This window comes from Lampris incognitus, chromosome 6 (genome assembly GCF_029633865.1).
Source record: "Lampris incognitus isolate fLamInc1 chromosome 6, fLamInc1.hap2, whole genome shotgun sequence".
In the NCBI taxonomy this organism is placed as follows: domain Eukaryota; kingdom Metazoa; phylum Chordata; class Actinopteri; order Lampriformes; family Lampridae; genus Lampris; species Lampris incognitus.
In genome coordinates, this window is record NC_079216.1 from 32,195,834 (window position 1) to 32,217,066 (window position 21,233).

The 21,233-nt window shown below is 44.5% G+C and overlaps 1 protein-coding gene across 1 annotated transcript in view; it reads left to right on the forward strand.

Moving 5' to 3' along the window:
• Positions 1-21,233, forward strand: part of si:dkey-106n21.1 (solute carrier family 23 member 1) — a 149,969-nt gene that overhangs the window by 27,389 nt on the left and 101,347 nt on the right. Inside the window, exons 6-7 of the mRNA XM_056282382.1 lie at positions 12,531-12,712; positions 19,877-19,994. Coding sequence (XP_056138357.1) covers positions 12,531-12,712; positions 19,877-19,994 — 300 coding nt within the window. The remainder of the gene's footprint in view (positions 1-12,530; positions 12,713-19,876; positions 19,995-21,233) is intronic.

Below are 21,233 nucleotides of genomic sequence, written 5' to 3' on the forward strand. Positions count from 1 at the left end.
TTTGCTGCCGTATGCAAAACCAGAGACGTGAGGGAGGTCGTTTACCAGGATGATGCGTATGAGGGCGAAGCGGAAAGTGAAAACCGCCCCCACTTTCTCGGTTGCATAGAGGGGATGGATTTTGAGAAAAAGTGGCAAGTGGAGTTACCGATCTGCGGCAAGTTGGTTAATTTTAAAATCGATACGGGGGCGGACATCACTACCATGTCACAGACTGCACGGCCTGAACGGCCACAGCTGGTTAAAACATCAATCGACCTGAGAAGCCCAGGGGGAGCACTGCAGTGTGCGGGGAAATTTGTGGCGTGCATGGAGAGACGGGGAAGATGCACAAAATTGGGATTTTTGTGATAAAAGGGCCAAATGCCAACAATCTATTGAGTCGCAGAGCTGCATGTGAAATGGGCCTAGTTTTTAGAACAGATCAGGTTAGCGAAGATGTTTTCGGGGACATTGGATTGCTTAAATGTGAACCTGTCATGATTGAGCTTAAGCCCAATATACAGCCTTATGCCCTCAGCACGCCACGCAGGGTCCCTTTCCCTCTCATGCCAAAGGTGGACGACGAGCTGCAACGCATGCAGTCCTTGGGGATCATCACAGAAGTGACCGAGCCCACAGAGTGGTGCGCACCCATGGTGCCCATAGTCAAAAAGAACAGCAAGATACGGATCTGTGTGGACCTAAAGCGGTTAAACCAGGCTGTTAAGCACGAGCGGTTTATGCTTCCCATGCTGGAGGACATTATGCCCAAGTTAGAAGGGGCAGGGGTTTTTACAACGCTAGACGCATCGTCTGGCTTCTGGCAAATTCCGCTAGATCCCAGATGTGTAAAACTAACCACTTTCATTACTCCCAGAGGCTGGTTCTGTTTCCAGCGGCTCCCATTCGGCATCACATCGGCACCGGAGATCTTCCAGAGGGAAATGTGCATTCTGCTGAGAGACCACAAGGGCACGGTCATCGTCATGGATGACATAGTTGTGTACGGCAAGGACCAGGATGAGCACGATAGAAACTTGGAGGCGGTACTGCACACAATCAAAACATCGGGGCTGAAGCTCAACCGGGAGAAATGCCGCTTCAGCAGGAGTGAGTTGCAATATTTCGGGCACATCATCAGCAAAGACGGCATCAAACCAGATCCAGGCAAGGTGAAGGCCATCTCAGACATGCAGAGCCCCGAGAATGTCCCTCAGGTGAGACAGTGGCTGGGTATGGTAAATTATCTGGGGAGGTTTCTACCCGAACTGTCATCAGTGCTACACCCAGTGAGTGAGCTGCTGAAGAAAGATGCAGAGTGGCAGTGGGGGGAGCCCCAACAGCAAGCCTTCACCAAGGTAAAAGCAATGTTGTCTTCCACTCCTGCCCTGGCATACTATGATGTAGCAAGGCCCACCATTGTGAGCGCGGACGCTAGTAGTTACGGGCTGGGGGCAGCACTGTTGCAGGTTCAGGGGGACAAAGTTCAGCCTGTTGCCTTCTGCTCCAGAACTCTGACAGATGCAGAGAAGAGATACGCTCAGTTAGAGAAGGTATGCCTTGCAGGGGTGTGGGCCTGTGAGCGGTTTTCCCGTTATCTGTTAGGCTTAGCTGAGTTTAGCTTACAGACAGACCACAAGCCCCTGGCCCCCCTCATTAATGCATATGATCTGGACAAAGTGCTGCCGAGATGCCAGCAGCTTCTAATTCGTCTAATGCGTTTTAACCCCAGAGCAGTGTATGTTCCGGGTTCACAGCTGGTGGTGGCCGATGCCCTTTCCAGGAACCCACTCCAGGACGGCCGCAGGGCAGACACAGACGGGGATATGCGTGCGCATGTTGAAGCTGTGATCGAAACCAAACCGGTGTCGAGCATGAAGCTGGACATGTTGAAGCAGGCCACGCGTCAGGACGACACAATGCAGAGGGTGATCGGGTACACCAGAGAGGGCTGGCCGAGGCACGTGCCCTTTTATCTGCATGGCTACCACGCTGCGAGGGCATCGCTGTCCGAGGTAGACGGGCTGCTCCTGTACCAAGACAGGATTGTAATTCCCCCCGCGTATCAGGAAGACATCCTACACAGGATTCACGAAGGGCACCAAGGCCTTACAAAGTGTCGTGAAAGAGCCAGGATGTCTGTCTGGTGGCCCAGCATCGGATTGGACATTTACTGGAAAGTTACACAGTGCACATTCTGCCAAATCAATAAGCCCTCACAGTACAAAGAGCCCCTACGTACAACACCACTGCCGCCCGGCCCATGGCACAAGATTGGGGCAGACCTTTGCGAGCAGGATGGAAAAAACTACCTGGTGGTGGTTGATTATTATTCCAGGGACATTGAGATCGCCCAGCTACGGACCACCTCCAGTCTACAGGTGATTGAGCAGCTGAAAGGTATGTTCACACGATGGGGCGTCCCTGGGGAACTCATTAGTGACAATGCCACACAGTTTACGTCAGCCGAATTTAGGCAGTTTTGTAGGAACTATGATTTCCGCCACACAACCTGCAGCCCCCACTTCCCCCATGCAAATGGAGCTGCTGAAAGGGCCGTCGGGACGGCCAAAAGAATTTTGCGGCAGCCTGACCCTCACCTAGCGCTGATGTGCTACCGCGCCACGCCAATTGCTGCCACAGGTGCGAGCCCCGCGCAGCTCATGACCGGCTGCCAGATCCGGACCAACATGCCTGTGCTGGAGAGGAAACTCCAGCCACAGCTCTTCGACCACAAGGAGGTGGAGAAGAATGACAGCAGGGCAAAAGAGGCTTATAAGTTTTTCTTGGACAGGAGACACTCTGCACGTGCCCTAACCGAACTGCACTCAGGTGAGAGGGTACGAGTCAAACTAGACGGGCAAAAGGGGTGGAACATGCCCGCAGTCGTGGTGATCCCTCAGGGGAACCATGCTCCTACACGGTGCGTACGGAAGACGGGGGTGTCTTCAGACGGAACCGCAGGCACCTGCAATCCGTGCCTGCCCCTGCAACTGTTGCAACCCAACCAGCCAGAGACAGCAATGACTTGCAGCAGGAACAACTCAGCCCACCGGTCGCCACCTCATCGGGCACTCCCACGGAGCCGGACATGCCAGCAAGGCCCTCTGGGTTCACCATCACCTCCAGTGGCAGAGTTGTAAAATCCCCAAAGCGGTATGATGTTTAGATACTGAGTGAGCAATGGGGCAGAATAATCCCCACACTCAGTCGAAGGGCTGGGCAGTCTACCCCACCCTTCAGGTTAATTTTTGAATTTTGAAGTGCATGTCTTCATTGTTAGCTGGTTATGCTGTTAATTACCAAATTGCTAATATGGTATTGCTGTTGCTATGTTTTATAATCTAGCAATGTTATTGTTTCCATTGGAACATACATGTTCTTTAAAAGGAGGGAGATGTGATGAGAACTACAGTGCCCAGCATGCTGTGTACGTAAGAGGAGGGGCACGCAACTATATGTTTTAGTGCGGTTCTGTACTGGGGCATTCTGGGGATTGTCCGGGTCGGGGACTGGAAGCAGATGGCTGAATAAAGCACGTTATTAATCACGACTCCCTTGCCTGTCGTTCATGCACATGACAGTCACGTTTTTTCCGGACCGTGTCGTTGTGCTTTGCGAGTATCAATCCTCACATTTCCCAACAGACTTAATTGCACGGCTGCACTGACATGCTCTTTTGAGTTTTCATGAAGCTTAACAGATCTGTCAAAATTTCGTAGATCCTCAAATCCATCTCTTGCAAACTTTGAAGAACACCCATCTCCTGCAGCAGGACACTTGAACATCTCGCAAGGCCAGCAATACAAGCGGTTAGCACACTCTGTTACATGCATGTTGAGTGTGTTAACCAGGTTGCCATGACGCTATAGCCGGTATGTAATATATGTCCGGTATGTGGGGAGTTCTGGGATATTTCAATAAAAAACGTTGAGCTGAAACATGGTGTCAAAAGCGGTTTAGCTACCAAATAAACTAATAAATCCATGCCATGGCGAGTAATAGCATTCCGGTGCCCGAGGGCATGTAAATGTCTGGGGATTTAGCAAAAAAAATTGGAAGTTTTTTGGGTAGAATTCGAGGATTTTTTGCTAGCAACGGGTCTACCCGAGAAGCCGAAAGAAATGCAGGCAGCCTCGCTGAGACGGCTAATGGGTAACGAGTGCCGTCGTATTTCCAGGCACAACCTCATGTTGACCCAGGATCAAAAGAAAGACCCAACTGCTCTCTTGCATGCTTTGGGGGATTACTTTGAGCCGGCGAAAAATATAATCTACGAGAGGTACGTGTTCGGGTGTTGCAAACAAGAAACGGATGAACCAATAGACAGTTTTCTAACGAGGCTAAGGGAAACGGCAGCGTCATACGAGTTCAGATGGCTAAAGGATGAACTGATTCGAGACAGGCTCGTGCTAGGTGTTGCAAGTGAGGACATCAGGAGGTGCTTGCTGCGCAAACGAGACCCGACGCTAACCGCAGCAGTTGAAATCTGTCGGCTTGCGGAACTGACAGAGAAATGTATTAAAATTATGGAGGGCCCACAAGTGCACACAGTGTGAATGCCGTGGACAAAACTCAAGGAAAAATGGTGGGGAGAGACCCACATAGGACCTGTAAATATTGTGGAAACAGTCACAAGCGGGGCAGAGAGTAATGCCCAGCCTATGGTAAGACATACCGAGCATGCGGCATTTCAAATCACTTTGCTTTAGTATGTCAGGCTAGAAGCAAGTCCTACAAAATAAAAAAAGTGAATGTGCTTGAAGATGTTGAACAAGGGGAAGGGGACTCAGATACTGATGATAGACTGTTCCTAGCCACTGAATGCATTGGCACTGTGAAATCCCAGGGGCTCAAATGATTTGTGCATCTGCATCTGAATAAGAAAAGGCAGGCATGTCAGATAGATACAGGCGGCACTTGCAATGTTATGAGCAGCAAGATCAAAGAGAAGCTGTCACCCGGAACAGTGTTACACCCGAGCACAACCAAGCCGAAACTGTATTCGTAGATCCTCAAACTGTCATTCGAGGAGAAAAGCACAGCCTTGTCTTTGATATAGTTGAAACCACCCAAGAGCCTCTCCTCTCCGGGGCCACATGCGAACGTCTGAGCCTCATGAGCGTCACAATCCCAAATGAGCTGAATAAAGTAGAAGCAAGTCAGGGTGGGCCTCTTACAAAAGAACAGCTGTTAAAAGACTACAATGATGTCTTTGATGACCCAATCGAGTCAGTCCCGGGCGAAATACACTTTGAGCTGGACCCTGATGTAACTCCATTAAAATGTGCACCTCGAAAGGTTCCTGTAGCTTTGAGGGCAAGAGTCAAGGAAGAACTAGACAAACACATCAGAGTTGGAAACATCACACCGGTGACCGGATAAGTAATATGGTGACTTGCAAAACCAGAAAAAATAAGACTCTGCATGGACCCAAAACCCCTAAATCGAGCACTGCTGAGGTCTCACTACCATATGCCAACACTGGAAGACGTGTTGTACAAGCTGCCCAAGGCCTGCTTATTCACACTGGTGGATGCTCGCGATGCCTTTCTACAGTGCAAGCTTGATGACGAAAGTAGCCTCTGACGACCTTCTGGACACCGTGGGGCCGAATGAGATGGCTCAAACTCCCGTGCGGAGTCTCGGTTGCCCCAGAGATCTATCAACGCAAGCAACATGAACTGCTATCAGGCCTGGCTGGCATTGAACCAATAGCTGATGACATGCTGGTGGTCGGGTGTGGTGACACGGACACAGAAGCGGAACTGGACCATGACACCAACTTTTGTGCTCTCATGGAGCGATGCAGGGCTGTGAAGCTCAGATTGAGTGAGCGCAGGCTGCAATTCAAACTCCAAGCTGTCCACTTCCATGGCCATATACTGTCCTCAGAAGGACTGAAAATCGACCCAGAGAAAACACGGGCTGTGTTGGAGATGCCAACACCCACTGGTGTGAAGGCGGTGCAACGCTTCATTGGATTTGTGATGTACCTTGCCAAATTCCTGCCAAAGCTCTCAGAGGTCTGTGAGCCACTCTGCAGGCTCCTGGATAAGGACAGTGAATGGCATTGGTTGCCCAAGCATGAGGATGCAGTGTGTGAAATAAAGCGGATGGTCTCTAGCACTCCTGTTCTTAAGTACTATGACATCACAAAGCCTGTTACAATCCAGAGCGATGCTAGCATGACTGGACTGGGGTGCTGTTTTTTGCAAGGGGTGGCAGCCTGTGGCCTTTGCCTCGAGAGCGTGGACACAGGCGGAGCAAAACCACGCTCAGAGAGAGTGTTTGAGCATAGTTTTCGCTTGCCAGAGATTCCACCAATAATTATATGGCAAGGAAACAGTCACTGCGAAAATGGACCACAAACCATTGATCATCATCTTCAAAAAGCCCCTCCTGAGCGCACCGAAACGTCTCCAGGGCATGTTGATGCAGCTGCAATGTTACAACCTCGATGTTGTGTACAAGCCTGGGCCCGAAATGTACGTCAGCGATGCTTTAACCAGGGCTACATTGCTGTGCTGCAGATCGGACACCCCATACGTGCAACATGCAGTGTGTACCGTGGACAGCACTCAGATAGAGTACTCACAGCTAGACTAAGCACAGCACCAGGATGTTACTGCCTTCAGATTCCGCCAAACAGCACAGCACACAGAAACGGATCATGTACTTCAAGAGCTGAAATTGGTGATCCTTGGTAGGTGGCCTGACTTCAAGGAGGACTTTCCATTGGCAGTGAAGGAATACTGGCCCATTAGGGATGAGTTGAATGTGCAAAACGGGGTGCTGTACAGAGGGCAGTGCATCGTTATTCCAAAGGCCTTGAGAGCTGAACTGCTCAAATGCATACACACTAGCCACATTGGTGGCGAGGCCTGTTACAGACAGGCCAGGGATACGCTCTACTGGCCAAACATGAGAGCTGAAATAAAGGACTGCTCCACATGCAATGAATACTCACGGACCCAGCAGAAGGAATCCATGATGTCACATGAGATACCAGCACATTCATGGCAAACGACGAGCATAGATATCTACTCATATGCTGGCAAAGACTTTCTTATCCTTGTAGACCATTACTCAGATTACTGGGAAATCGACCAGCTGCCAGATCTATCAGCCAACATGCTCATCACGTGCTGCAAAGCCCAATTTGTACCTTATGGACAGCCACACAGAGTGATCACTGATAACGGCCTGCAGTTTGCTTGTGAGCAATTCTGGAGGATTGCAGCGAGCTGGGGTTTTACCCATGTCACATCCTCACCCCGACATCCAAAATCGAATGGTAAGGCCGAGTCAGCCGTGAAAATAGTGAAGTCCCTCTGCAAGTGAGCAAAACTGGATGGTACAGATGCATGGATGGCCATCCTCCACTGGCGCAACACAACCACAGAGGGATTAGACAGCAGCCCAGCCCAACGCTTAATGTCACGTAGGCTCAAAATTTCTCTGCCAGTCGCGGACAGCTTTCTTCTATCACATGTAGTGGTCGGAGTGACAGATAAGTTGCGGTGGAAACGGCGGATGGCAAAATCAACCTACGACAGATCTGCCACGGACCTCCAAGCACTGAATGAGGGAGATCATATTAGAATGAGGCCTCTACCTGGTGATGGCACAGGACGATGGCCTTTGGGACAGTGCCTCCAGAAAGTCGCTCCTCATTCATTCGTGGTGGATGTTGATGGCACACTCTACAGACGCAACCGTGTAGATCTGCATGTAGCAGGGGGCTCAGCCCAAACACAGCACTTGGGAATGCTTGAGCAGAGCAGTCCTGAACAGGGACATGTCACCCGGAAAGACCGCCTCAGCCGAGACAAGGAATGTCTCAGGTCAGGGCGAACCAAGTGAGGTGGTATCTCCTCACACGCCAAGTGCACCAGCGCAAGGACAGTGCATGACACCAGGAAAACCCAGTGGTACAACAGGCCAGGCTGTCTACTCATGTAATGGTGGCCTGTCATGGCCACCACAAAGACTGAACTTGTGACTTTGAGGTGGCATTGAGAGAACATGGGCTTTAGGGTGTAGGAGGATTGCTGCCCTTCCAAAAGCTCACTCACACACACATTTACAGTAAATACACAAAGAAACTGTTCACAAAAGACTGTTGGACTGCTCCATGTTCATTGTTTAAAAAAAAAGAAGTGATTATGGAGACAATGCATTATATAATGCTATGTACCATTATGCTAAATGTGTAAGGTCAAAGTTTATTCACAAGATTGCCTTGCCTATTATTAGTGTGAAATGCAATACAATTGGTGGGGTGTTTACATGCACCTTGGAGAAGTTGGAGGAAATTGTTACATTGAGCATTTGGTTGCATTTATGTTCCAGAGCTAAAGGAAAGGAGATGATATTACAGGCATGTTGAGTGTGTTAATCAGGTTGCCATGACGCTATATCCGGTATATATATCCGGTATTTGGGGAGTTATTTCAGTGAAAAACGTTGAGCTGAAACACTCCCCGTTAGCCACTCCACCTTGACATACAGAGAACACTTAAAACTTCAACTTACCGTGCCCACTCTCTGCACCAGCTTGATGGGTGGCTTTGGTCTCTCCTGTGCCTTAACTTCTAGTTTTTCCTCATAGGAGAACGTGTGAAAAGATTCCCGTAGGATCCTGTCCACGATGTTTGCATCCATCATAATTCTTCTTTGTGAAAATTGCAAAAGACAGTACAGGAGCCAGCTAGGCTAGTAGCTAGCTAGCTAGCTAAGCTAGTTAGAACAACTAACGTTAGCTTACAGTACAGGGCTACCACACGAGTTCAAGATCAAAAATGCAAATATAAAGATGAACAATAAAGTTGAACAATAAATATCTGAACAGATTAATTAATTATTATAATATTTACAATATATATACAAGAGCCAACAAAAACTACTATAGTAACCACTAATTTATCTTAGGCTCATCTCTTTTTTTCTTATCGTTCTTATCTTATCTTTCACCGCGCTTCGAATACCAAAAAAGTATGTAACGTAGTTCAATCAACGTCCACTGCGGAATTCGATCCGAGGTGTACTGCAACACGGGGCGAAGTCGCAGACTGCTCGGCTAAAGGGGTTGACCCCCCCAGCCGACCGGCCAGTGAGTCTTTGTAGTTTACAGTAGTCACCTTCTCCTGGAAGCGCGCCCTCGCGCTGCGTCATTCCGCGCTCCGAAGAGACTTATGAGGATCTGCACGCTTCCGGACATTTCCGGATCCCACCGCTGCCACCAATGTAACGTAGCTCAATCAATGTCCGCTGCGGGATTCACTCCGAAGTGCACTGCACCACAAGGCGACATCGCTGACCGCTCGGCTAAAGGGGCCGACCCCCCAGCCAACCGGCCAGTGAGTCTTTTGTAGTTTATGAAGATTGGAGAACAAATCAAGGATCGGAAAGGCTGAACTGGTGTTCTCTGATTGGTTCGATGGGTGTCAATCATTTTCGGTCGAGGAAAGATTAGGTGACACTGCTTCACTGGGTGGGCATTAAAACGCATCATAAACCATAACTGTCCAATCAATAACGTATAAGGTACTTTTTCAACTTACATTCACTTACATTTGGTTAGTGAAGCAGAACACTCCCCTGTGTCACCTGAAGAGGGCGATGTGTTACACAATACCAGCGACACTTTTTTTTTTACCAGTGACACTTTTTTTGTTTGATTCACAGCGGACATAGTAATGAATAATAATGAAATGTTGGCATCTAAAAAAGGTGTTTTGTGTGATATGTGTGTTTTGTTTTTTGGTGAAACATTGCTTCACCTGTTGTCTTATAGAAACCTCCCCTGATGCATACATATGCCAGTAGTGTGTGAGGAGGGGACTAGACAGAGGAATTCAGAGTCCTGAATGCTAGCGGTAAAAAGCTGATTGTGAAGCATTTAGTCTTAGTGGACAGTGACCTGTAGTGCCTCCCTGAGGGAATGAGCTGGAAGATGTGATGAGCAGGATGTGAGGGGTCAGAGATGATCTTCTTTGGTCGCTTTACAGTCTGGTGACTATGTAGAGATTCAACTGAGGGGAGTGGGTTGCCTAAGATTTTGGATACCTTGCTGTATTTTTTTGCGTGTTTGTCAAATTTGCCCTGCTAAATCTGCCCCGGTCAAATGTAAGTCTGTTATTATGAAATGGAAACGTCTAGCAGCAACAACAGCTTAGCTGTGGAGCGATAGGCTACACAAGCTCACAGAATGACACAGCAAAAGTCATCTGTCCTCAGTTGCAACTCTCACAGCTGAGTTCAAAACTGCCTTCGGAAGCAATGTCAGCACAAGAACTGTTTGTCTGGAGCTTCATGAAATTGGTTTCCATTGTTGAGCAGCAACAGAAGATGAAAGAAAGCCACTTTATTTTGTCATTGTACAGGTTACAGTGAAATTTGTTTTCTGCATGTAACCCATCCTATTGTATAGGAGCAGTGGGCAGCTGCAGCGTCAGGGGAGCAACTCCAGTTCTTATTTCAATTGCCTTGGTCAGGCACACAGACCAGAGTATTAACCCTAACATGCAACACAGGGAGAACATGCAAACTCTACACAGAAAGGACCTGGGATGGCTTAGAGTTTGAACCCAGGACCTTCTTGTTGTGAGGCAACAGTACTAACCACTGGGCCACCGTGCAACCCAAACAGGTCTAAGCTCACCATACGCAATACCAAGCATCAGCTGGACCCCACCATTGGAGTAGTGGAAACATGTTCTCTGGAGTGATGAATTGCACTTCACCATCTGACAGTCTAATAATCTGGATTTGGCAAATGACAGGAGAAAGCTACCTGCCCGAATGCATAGTACCAACTGTAAAGTTTGGAGGAGGAGGAATAATGGTCTGGGGCTGTTTTTTATGGTTTGGGCTAGGCCCCTTAGTTCCAGCGAAGGGAAATCTTAATGTTACAGCATACAGTTACATTCTAGAGAACTGTCTACTTCCAACTTTGTGGCAACAGTTTGGAGAAGGCTCTTTCCTGTTTCAGCATGACAATGCCCCTGTGCCTAAAGCAAGGTCCATAAAGACATGGCCTGCTGTGTTTGGTGTGGGAGAACTTTACTGGCCTGCACAGAGCCCTGACCTCAACCCCAACTGTGACCCAGGCCTTTTCCCTGAACATCAATGCCTGACCTCACTAATGCTCATGGGACTGAATCCCCACAGCCATTTTCCAAAATCTAGCAGAAAGTCTTCACGGAAGAGCAGAGGATGTTATAGCAGCAAAGGGGCAGACCAACTCAATATTAATGCCTATGGTTTTGGAATGACATATTCTACAAGCATATAGGGGTGTGATATTCAGATGTCCACACACTTTCAGCTATATAGTGTGCATGTTGAAGGAGAGAGACTGTCATGTCAAAGTCACATCTTTTGAACAAAAGTTTGTGTGCATAATTTATACTGGCTTTATATGCGAAACAATATTTGATGTGGTTGGGTAAACAGTATATGAAGATGCCTCGGGTGATAAATTCCACCCAAAAAAAAGTATATATTTCCCCCAAAAAGTTTTGTGTAGTTTTGGGGCCAGGGGTTTGCTTCAGCATAAATTTTAGTCGGCAGCTGCCACTGATTGCTTGGCCCACAAGATGACCAAACCACAAGGAACGCTCCAGATGGCCAGTTGGCCCTTGTTAAAAAAAGCCTCTTCTCTTGATAGGTAAAAGCTGTACCTTAAACGAATTTAACAGCTATTTTTTCTATAAGATGATGGGTTTCAGACTGGCTATCTTTATGTCTCAATTGCCCCTCCCTTATAGCTACCTCTGCCAAAAGTGTCTGTGAAACATTAAACATCTAAAGATTTCAACATTCACGAGGGAGATGTAATGGTGCAAATTTATCAACAGCAATATTCATCATTCATTACGTGAATAAGACATTAGAATGTGTAGATAAATAACATGTATGGCAGTTAGACATAATGCAGAGAGTTAGTTGGCTTTCTTGCCGTTACCCTTTCTTATGGAGAAAGTTCAACCAGGGTTTAATAAGCTTCTTCCTGTCCTTTTGGCTGCTCCTGATAGGGGTTGCTACAGTGGATCATCCACTTCCATCTTTTCCTTTCCTCTGCATCTTCCTCTGTCACGCCAACCACCTGTATGTCCTCCCTCACCACATCCATGAACCTCCTCTTTGGTCTCATAGTTTCCACCAGCACCATGTTGGCCAACAGTACCAGTAGCGGCTGTTTGTAAGCCAGGCCTCAACTGATCCATATGGAAATCTGATTTATGATCTGCATATTTGATTTGGCATAGGTTTTACACTGGATGCCCTTCCTGATGCAACCCTCCTCATTTATTTGGGTTTGGGAACTGCACTAAGAATGCACTGGCTTGTGCATCCTCATTTGCTGGGTTAATAAGCTAATTTACCCTAAAGTCTGTTTAAGAGACAGGTTCAAAGATGTCTATAGAATTATGTGAGGTTCGTGTTGTTGCATGCCACTTTCATGCATAAAGCAAGTAATTTTTAAGCAACTGTTGGGTGCCTACTGCTTGTTTACATCCCTCTTGCTTTGTCCTCCACAGATCCAGGGAGCCATTCTGGTATCATCCCTGCTCCAAATTGTTCTGGGCTTCACTGGGCTTGTGGGCCTGGTGCTCAAATTCATTGGCCCGCTGGCCATCGCTCCCACTATCAATCTCATTGGCCTTTCGCTGTTCATTGAGGCTGGGAAGAAATCTGGAGCCCACTGGGGAATAGCAGCATTGTAAGTAGAAAGTGTTTTTAGTAGCTTACTATGAGATGTAGCGGCAGTAGATAATGTTTGGTGTAATACAGGTAGGGGGAACAAAGGGGCTAGTGAGGAGGGACTGCACTTAATGAATTTATGTGTTTGTGTTGTTTAATTTGATTTATTTGCTTTATCTGGCTATTCTCCCTACTTCCAGTCTTACTCATTTGTTTGTTTTTTGCCAAATTATATTTGTCAGTCTCTGAATGTTTTTCTGTCTCTATGTATAGATGGAGGGGCGGGGGGATGTATGCTGTTTTAAGACAATATATTTTGCATTTTCTAATAAACATTATAATTCTCATTGGTAAGAAAACTGGTGAAATATTTTTTTCTGCTTCCCCGCCACTATACTTTGTTAGACTTCTTTCATATTCTCTCATGTGGTATTGCCCACGCATTTTCATTCAAGTAGGATTTCACAGACACAATAGCTACTCAATTGAAAATTTGCAGTCTATACTCATCTTACTTCCAACAAACTTCAGATGATTCCATATTGTTCTGGTCACAGCAAAGTCACACAACAGTTTTGCTTTGCCTCTAACCTTTCGTGTCCAGCAAATTGTTCCTTGTGGAATTAAAAGAATAAAGAAAGCTTTAATATCTAATTGCTGTTTGTAAGCTAAATAGCTGTTTCCTATTATGAATCTTGGCATGCAATGCATCTGCAATATATAATATATTGCAATGCATCTTTGGACATGTTTTAGATCTTTGTCCTTTTGGATTGAGGTTATTGTTGGGATGCAGGTGGGGGTAGGTTTTACATGATGAAATAGCTTGTTGAATAAGGGTAGCAAGCACTGTGTACACTTGGTCTTGAGAGGTCATACACAGCTAGGAAACTGAAACATGATTTATTCACATTTTTATTGATAAAAAAAACCCCAAAACATAGCTCGTATATCAAGTTTGGAACCTTTTATTTTTGAAATTAAGATATGAGTTGAAATGGGAAAATATGAAAAATGAATTACCACAAATGCTGGTTGTGTATGCAATAAATGAAAATCATGTGGAGCATAGTAATCGGGTCTATTTTTTTAACAAGATCACACAGGCCTTGATGACAGTGGTGCAGGAACACAATGACATAGCGGGATACAATCCATCTCAATAAAAGCATTTAATATCTACAACTCGCAGCTAAGCGAACCCTGGATCTTCTAGAATTAAAATTTGTTTTCATTTTTTCAGTGATTTTCAACTCCCACAAAAACCTACCCTTATGCGGCTAAGGAAAGCACGTGAAAACAGTTATAATGGGTACCTAATTGGCACACATTTCTGGTTTTCTAGTGAAGCAGATATCTCCCAGATTTGTCAACCTAATCCTGTCAAGACCTGCTGTTGTATCTATCAGCCTTACGGTAACTGTCCTTTCGATTACCTTTGCCCATGCCCTGCCCAACCTCTCAAAATTTGCTTTCATTTAACACTGCCATCCCCAGACAATGTCTGACTAAACTCATTACACTGAGTGAACCCTGTGGGTTTTAAAAGGTTCAGCTCATCCAGCTCCTGTCGCCATGTCTGGATACTAATCAGCCACATCCGTCTTAGCCTATTGGCCTTTATCCATTCAGGGCTCTTCACACAGGATATCTACCAGCTTACACTAGCGGTGTATGTGGTGGGCTGCCGATCATCATTCCCCTATTCTTGTATGTGGAATTCCTGGCGACTCTCCCCTTGTAACATGGGGAACAATGTTGGAAAAATGTGATGAAGCCCATTTCTAAAATACTAGAGATCTACTTTGAGTGGAAATGTCTTGATGCATGCTTAATAATCCAGGTAACAAAATCAAAGAAGGTTGAATCAGTTCATCTGGATACAACATTTGTTGGCAGATAACGTTTCATCGCTCAGCTGAGTGACATCTTCAGTCTAAACTGACTGCAGGTATCCCCACCCCTTATAAACAATACAGTACAATACAGTTGCATAACAACAGAAACCAACGACCAGTATCATGTACAAATATGGGTGTGACCATTAATTAGAGTTTCATTAGCCATGTGTACTATTCACAGAGGACCAGGGAATGTTTGCAATCACAGCATTGTAAAATGGTGACAGATGTACTCTTCACATGAAACTGGTTGTTGGTTTCGGTCATTATTCAACTGTACTGTTTAATAGGGTGGAGATGCCTGCAGTCAGTTTAGACTGAGGAGGTCACTTAGATGAGTGATAAAACGTATCTGTCAGTAAACGTTGTATTCAGATGAATTGATCCAGCCCTCTTTGATCAATTGTTCAGTATTGTTTGGGTATAAATGATCCGACCTGTTACACTTTTATTATCTTGACAACCAAGGACTTAAGTTTCCCACTAGCTTTTAAAAACAATCAAACAGAGAAAAAGCAATAAAAAAAACTGCACATTGTACTATCAGTGACATCCTTGTGGCTCAGCTAGTTAAGGCAGACGATGATGACTCAGGCCTACCCACAATGTCCCGTTTTGGGAGCTTTTAATGCATCACATCCTCTCTTCACCCCATCCTTTTTTCTTTCTTTACTGGCCTTTTATCCCTCTTCAGTACTCTATTCAAAAATGATTTTTAGTAAAACAAAGATATGCCATCAAATCATTGTGTTAGATCGTTTCTTTTTCTGCCTAAATGGAAGTGCTCTGTCTCTGACTGGAACCTATCCTAGCCAGCAAACTCTGAATTGAAACAATATTAATAATAATACATTTTGTTCATAAAGGGCCTTTTAAGAGCCCAAGGCAACTTTACAGAGTAGAGGTGCACAAAAATCTAAGGACATATCAAAAACAGACGAACGCATCGAAATAATCAGACAGTAGGTGGCAAAAAACACAAACCTAACAACAGATAAGCAATTAGATGACAAATTAAAACAAAATAGAGAGAGGATTAAAAAGAGTATTTAGCTGTGATTTAAAACTGACAGTGTGGTTGCTGGCCTCAGAGAGCGGGGGAGGTCTCTCCCAGCTGAGGGGTGGAAACACAGGGAGCCAAATCACCAGTAGTGCTTAGGTCGGTCCTTTTGGATGGTGAGAACAGTACCAGCCTCAGCAGAATGGAGAGAAAGGGTGAGAGTATACATATGTGAAAGATCAGTAAGATGGGGCAAGGCCATTCAGAGTCTTAAAGGTCAATAGCAACATCCCGTATTTCATTCTGGATTTGATGTTGAGCCAATGGAGGTTTTAAGAGCAGGATATGTGCTGCCAGGGCCTAGTGTATGTGTTAAAAGCTTGGCAGCTGACCTGGGTAGTGGTTATGATAAGGGTTAAGGTTAGGAAGTAGTTGGTGACGCTGCCTCTGAAGTGAGTCAGAGAGGAAAGAAGATGTGGGCTGGGACAAACTGATTGCATGCTGTGTGGCATGTCAAACAAAGTTGGGTTTCACCCTACTGTAGATGCAGGCAGGCAGCAGACAGAGGAGGGGAGTTTGCAAGAAAGATGGTACTGACAGCCAAAGCGGTAGACTGAGCACTGACTCATAGGTTGAGGCTAGTGGGAAATAATGATAATTAGATATTTGATACTTTTTGTGGGGAAAAGCATCACACATATTGATTTATTAGGTACTAGGGATTCTTTAGAAATGAATTTAAGACAACTGCAGGTGCTCTTATGGCCAGTTTGCTGAAAAAGCATCATCAGGGAAACTGTAATTTCCACAGTGTAGTAAAAGTTGAGATTGGTGGCACTTGGCTAACTTACGTTTTATTGTAATTAGGTTTCGGGTTGTTGGCAGCTGTCCATGGCTTAATCTCTTTGAGGCCAGCACGTAAGGCAGGAGGAGGGAGATGGGGGGGGGCACATGTCCTCATATACATCTGGGTATTGTCAGCATAAAAATGAAAATCAAGGCTACAGCAATGAATGATATCATCCAGTGGTAAATTGTAAATCATGAAGAAAAGGAGAAAGTATAGAGCCTTGGAGAACACTTTGAGTGGCAGGAACAATGCAAGACCTGTGAACACTGTGATGGACTGACAAAGTTTACTTGCCTTCACTATATGAGATGTACTTTATTGTCTCCATACAATACCTTAATGTCTCTGCAGAGCATTGGTACAATCCCATCAAATCGTACTCTGCAGGTACAAACCTCAATTCCAATGAAGTTGGGACATTGTGTAAAACGTCAATAAAAACAGAATACAATGATTTGCAAACCTTTTCGACCTATATTCAATTGAATACACTACAAAGACAAGATATTTAGTGTTCAAACTGATAAACTTTATTGTTTTTTGCAAATATTCACTCATTTTGAATTTGATGCCTGCAACACGTTCCAAAAAAGCTGGGACAGGGGCAACAAAAGACTGGGAAAGTTGAGGAATGCTCAAAAAACACCTGTTTGGAACATTCCACAGGTGAACAGGTTAATTGGAAACAGGTGAGTGTCATGATAGGGTGTAAAAGGAGCATCCCCGAAAGGCTCAGTCATTCACAAGCAAGGATGGGGTGAGGTTCACCACTTTGTGAACAACTGCTTGACCAAATAGTCGAACAGTTTAAGAACAATGTTTCTCAACGTACAATTGCAAGGAATTTAGGGATTTCATCATCTACAGTCCATACTATCATCAAAAGATTCAGAGAATCTGGAGAAATCTCTGCATGTAAGCGGCAAGGCCGAAAACCAACATTTAATGCCCGTGACCTTCGATCCCTCAGGCGGCACTTCATTAAAAACCGACATCATTCTGTAAAGGATATTACCACGTGGGCTCAGGAACACTTGGGAAAACCATCGTCAAGTTAACACAGTTCGTCGCTACATCTACAAGTGCAAGTCAAAACTCTACCATGCAAAGCGAAAGCCATATATCAACAGCACCCAGAAACGCCGCCGGCTTCTCTGGGCCCGAGCTCATCTGAGATGGACTGACGGAAAGTGGAAAAGTGTGCTGTGGTCTGACGAGTCCACATTTCAAATTGTTTTTGGAAATCATGGACGTCGTGTCCTCTGGGCTAAAGAGGAAAAGGACCATCCAGATTATTATCAGCACAAAGTTCAAAAGCCAGCATCTGTGATGGTATGGGGGTGTGTTAGTGCCCATGGCATCATGGGTAACTTGCACATCTGTGAAGGCACCATTAACGCTGAAAGGTACATACAGGTTTTGGAGTAACATATGCTGCCATCCAAGCGACGTCTTTTTCAGGGACATCCCTGCTTATTTCAGCAAGACAATGCCAAGCCACATTCAGCACGTGTTACAACAGTGTGGCTTCGTAGTAAAAGAGTGCGGGTACTAGACTGGCCTGCCTGCAGTCCAGACCTGTCTCCCATTGAAAATGTGTGGCGCATTATGAAGCGCAAAATACAACAACAGAGACCCCAGACTGATGAGCAACTGAAGTCATACATCAAGCAAGAATGGGAAAGAATTCCACCTACAAAGCTTCAACAATTAGTGTCCTCAGTTCCCAAACGCTTATTGAGTGTTGTTAAAAGGAAAGGTGATGTAACACAGTGGTAAACATGTCCCTGTCCCAGCTTTTTTGGAACGTGTTGCAGGCATCAAATTCAAAATGAGTGAATATTTGCAAAAAAACAATAAAGTTTACCAGTTTGAACATTAAATATCTTGTCTTTGTAGTGTATTCAATTGAACATGGGTCGAAAAGGATTTGCATATCATTGTATTCTGTTTTTATTTACGTTTTACACAACGTCCCAACTTCATTGGAATTGGGGTTTGTATTACACAACCCACTATATCCTCTAATTGAGCAAATTATTGCAAAACTTCCATAGCCAAAAACTGTGTAAATGCCACACAACCCTTTTAGCATCATACTGCAATACCATTTGGAATCCTAACTGAGGTATACAGAAAAGAATTTTTTTTTGTTGTTAAACTGGTTGATTGTACACTGGGGACCTCTAAAGCATCTACCAGTGAGTAGGGGCTAATGAAGTGGAGACTATGAAATGGATCAGACAGCATTTTCTGTGCTCGTCTGATGATACACTGTTGTGTATTGACTGAAATGACTGCCCATAACCTTCATGGAAGTTCACACCAGTTAGCAAGGTTTAATTTTAGCTTTTCTGAGAGATTTCCATACCTTTCTGTCATCCAGTACTCAATTATATTTTTAATACAGCCTGGCATGAACCTTTTGAACCTCAAGTGTCAAATAAAAATGTCGAAAAATGATGTATAAAAAAAACAAAAACATCCTCTGTTGTAGTCAAGAAAACAGGCTTTCAACACGGGCCTTCTAGCTGAATGTGTTTTCACTCTAAACCTAATATACGTATATTATGAATCTACTTATGTGATATTATTTCGGACACTTGGCTTTGCTCCAGTCCCCAGCAACCCTGAATCAGAATAAGTGGGTATGGAGCCTGAACAAATGAATGAGACTCCTTTTCTCCCTTTCTGTTTAACTTTTCATTACATGTCTCCGTTTTATATTAAAAAAAAGCATTTATAGAAAATCATAAATACAGCATTTTATTTTCTTGACACTGCAAATTTTACTCATGCCCTCCTTGCTTTTCTCGAAAACTTTATTTTCTGATTTTCAGGTTTAGCTTTACTTTTCACTCCTTGGTTGTATCCTTGCTGGATAAATTGGGATTTGAGGGCTATGTGTCTAAATGTAAAAATTTTCATTTTTTTCTGTGATGGTCTGTTTGACACACTGAAGTTGATTTAGAGTGGCCCAAAAAAACTCAGGGTTGAATATCCATTGCTAAGAGCAGTTTATGGGTCAATTTGTAAACATTTTGCAAGGGAATCCAGCACAAATTAAGCAGTGAATGACAATAAAAATATAGTTTCTAGAAATGGTTGACCAGGGCAACACGTTTTTCTTGCATTTAGTATTTACCACTATGGCATATAGTATTTTTGCAACTTTTGAAATGTAAATTGTTTTGTCGCAATCTCCTGGTGGTGCGTGATCTTTTCTTATACATAATCTTTTCTTTCATGTCCAGGATATGTTGAGGATTGCCTCCCACGTGTCTCTTTGCATGTTACAGCTTGCTCTGGCTTCATCGGAAATGTGGAAAAATGCCACATGTAGTCACACTAATGGTTATGAAGCGGGTACCAGTCCTTGGGGAGAGTGACAGTGAGTGATATTATCTCTCCTTATCTTCTGATTTTCCACAGAACTGTGTGCCTGATCCTCCTGTTCTCTCAATATCTCAGCAAAGTCAACGTTCCTATGATTGCTTACAAGGACAAAAAGTGGAGGGTTTTCCAGTATCCCCTCTTCAAACTATTCTCAGTGAGTTTCAGAGTTTATCTGGATCTTATCCAGGAACCTACAATCAGTGTAACCAGTGTAAGTCACATGTTTTGCAGGTTTGAATTCCAACCCAACACCAAATCAGTTGATTTCACTAATATTCAGCCTCTCAGCCGGAGAGGGAGGTAGACGTTGTGGTGTTTGGCTAGAATGAAAAACTATGTGGCCCTTAATGGCACACTGAATCCCAGTACCACACAGTGCGTCAACTGTTACCTCTTTATGAGACACTTTGCTGATTTATTATGACGTCAAAATTCATGCTTTTGTGTACATTAGAAAACATGGGAGGATTTTTTAAATTTTTTTTGTATGGCTCTTCACAAGGAGCAAACATTTTTTGTTTGTTTGTGTGAATGAGTCACAATCGTCCAGCACTGCTTTGTCTGTAGGCTCCAACCAAGACAGTGGAAGAGAAAATTACAGTCTGAGTTTCGTGATTTCTGTAAGTGTACAATTCATCCATGCAGTGAAATCTGATAATTTTAAACAATGTAATGGGATACACATTAACTTTTCAAGTTTCAAGTTTATTTGTAACATGAAAAGTAATTTCATACTTATTCTCATAATGAAATGCTTGTTTTGCTAGCTCAAGTGAAAAATAAAAGTACTTATAAAAGTACTTTTAAGTAGGCTGAAAGGCTGTATGGCGCTTTAGCAAAAAAGTTCAGTCAGGAAGACTATATTTTGTATGCATAGGCCTGTAGTTATATTTCTTATTTTATCATGCCATTCTCATCTCTCACGCATGCTCACTCTTATTTTCCCTTGCTGTCATCATCTGGGGCTGTTAATTGAGCTTTCAGATGTTCACATCACCTGTTCTCATCTATCCAATAACAAAGCAACACCTGCAACATGAGCCTATCATCTTGCTCCCGTCTTTTTAAATGTGTTTCTCTCTCTCTGCCTTTAGTGTGTATGTGCTGCTGTTATGCTCCACCACCCCATCACCACCTAGTCCTCACAGATTCATCAGTTTTATCTCTTCATCAGCCTTATCACCCTTATCAATCTCAGCAGAAGACATGAGCCACCACCACAGTGTCTGGACTCCATGGGGGGATTTATGCTGCTGCTCAGGGCCGATGCCCCGAGATTAAAATCTCCCTGTTGAGTCTAAGCACCAAAGACTTTCTTGACATGTATTAATTTCCAACAAATCATCTTTTATATTAAACAATTATCTTTACTTCATTCACTATGTCTCTTCTG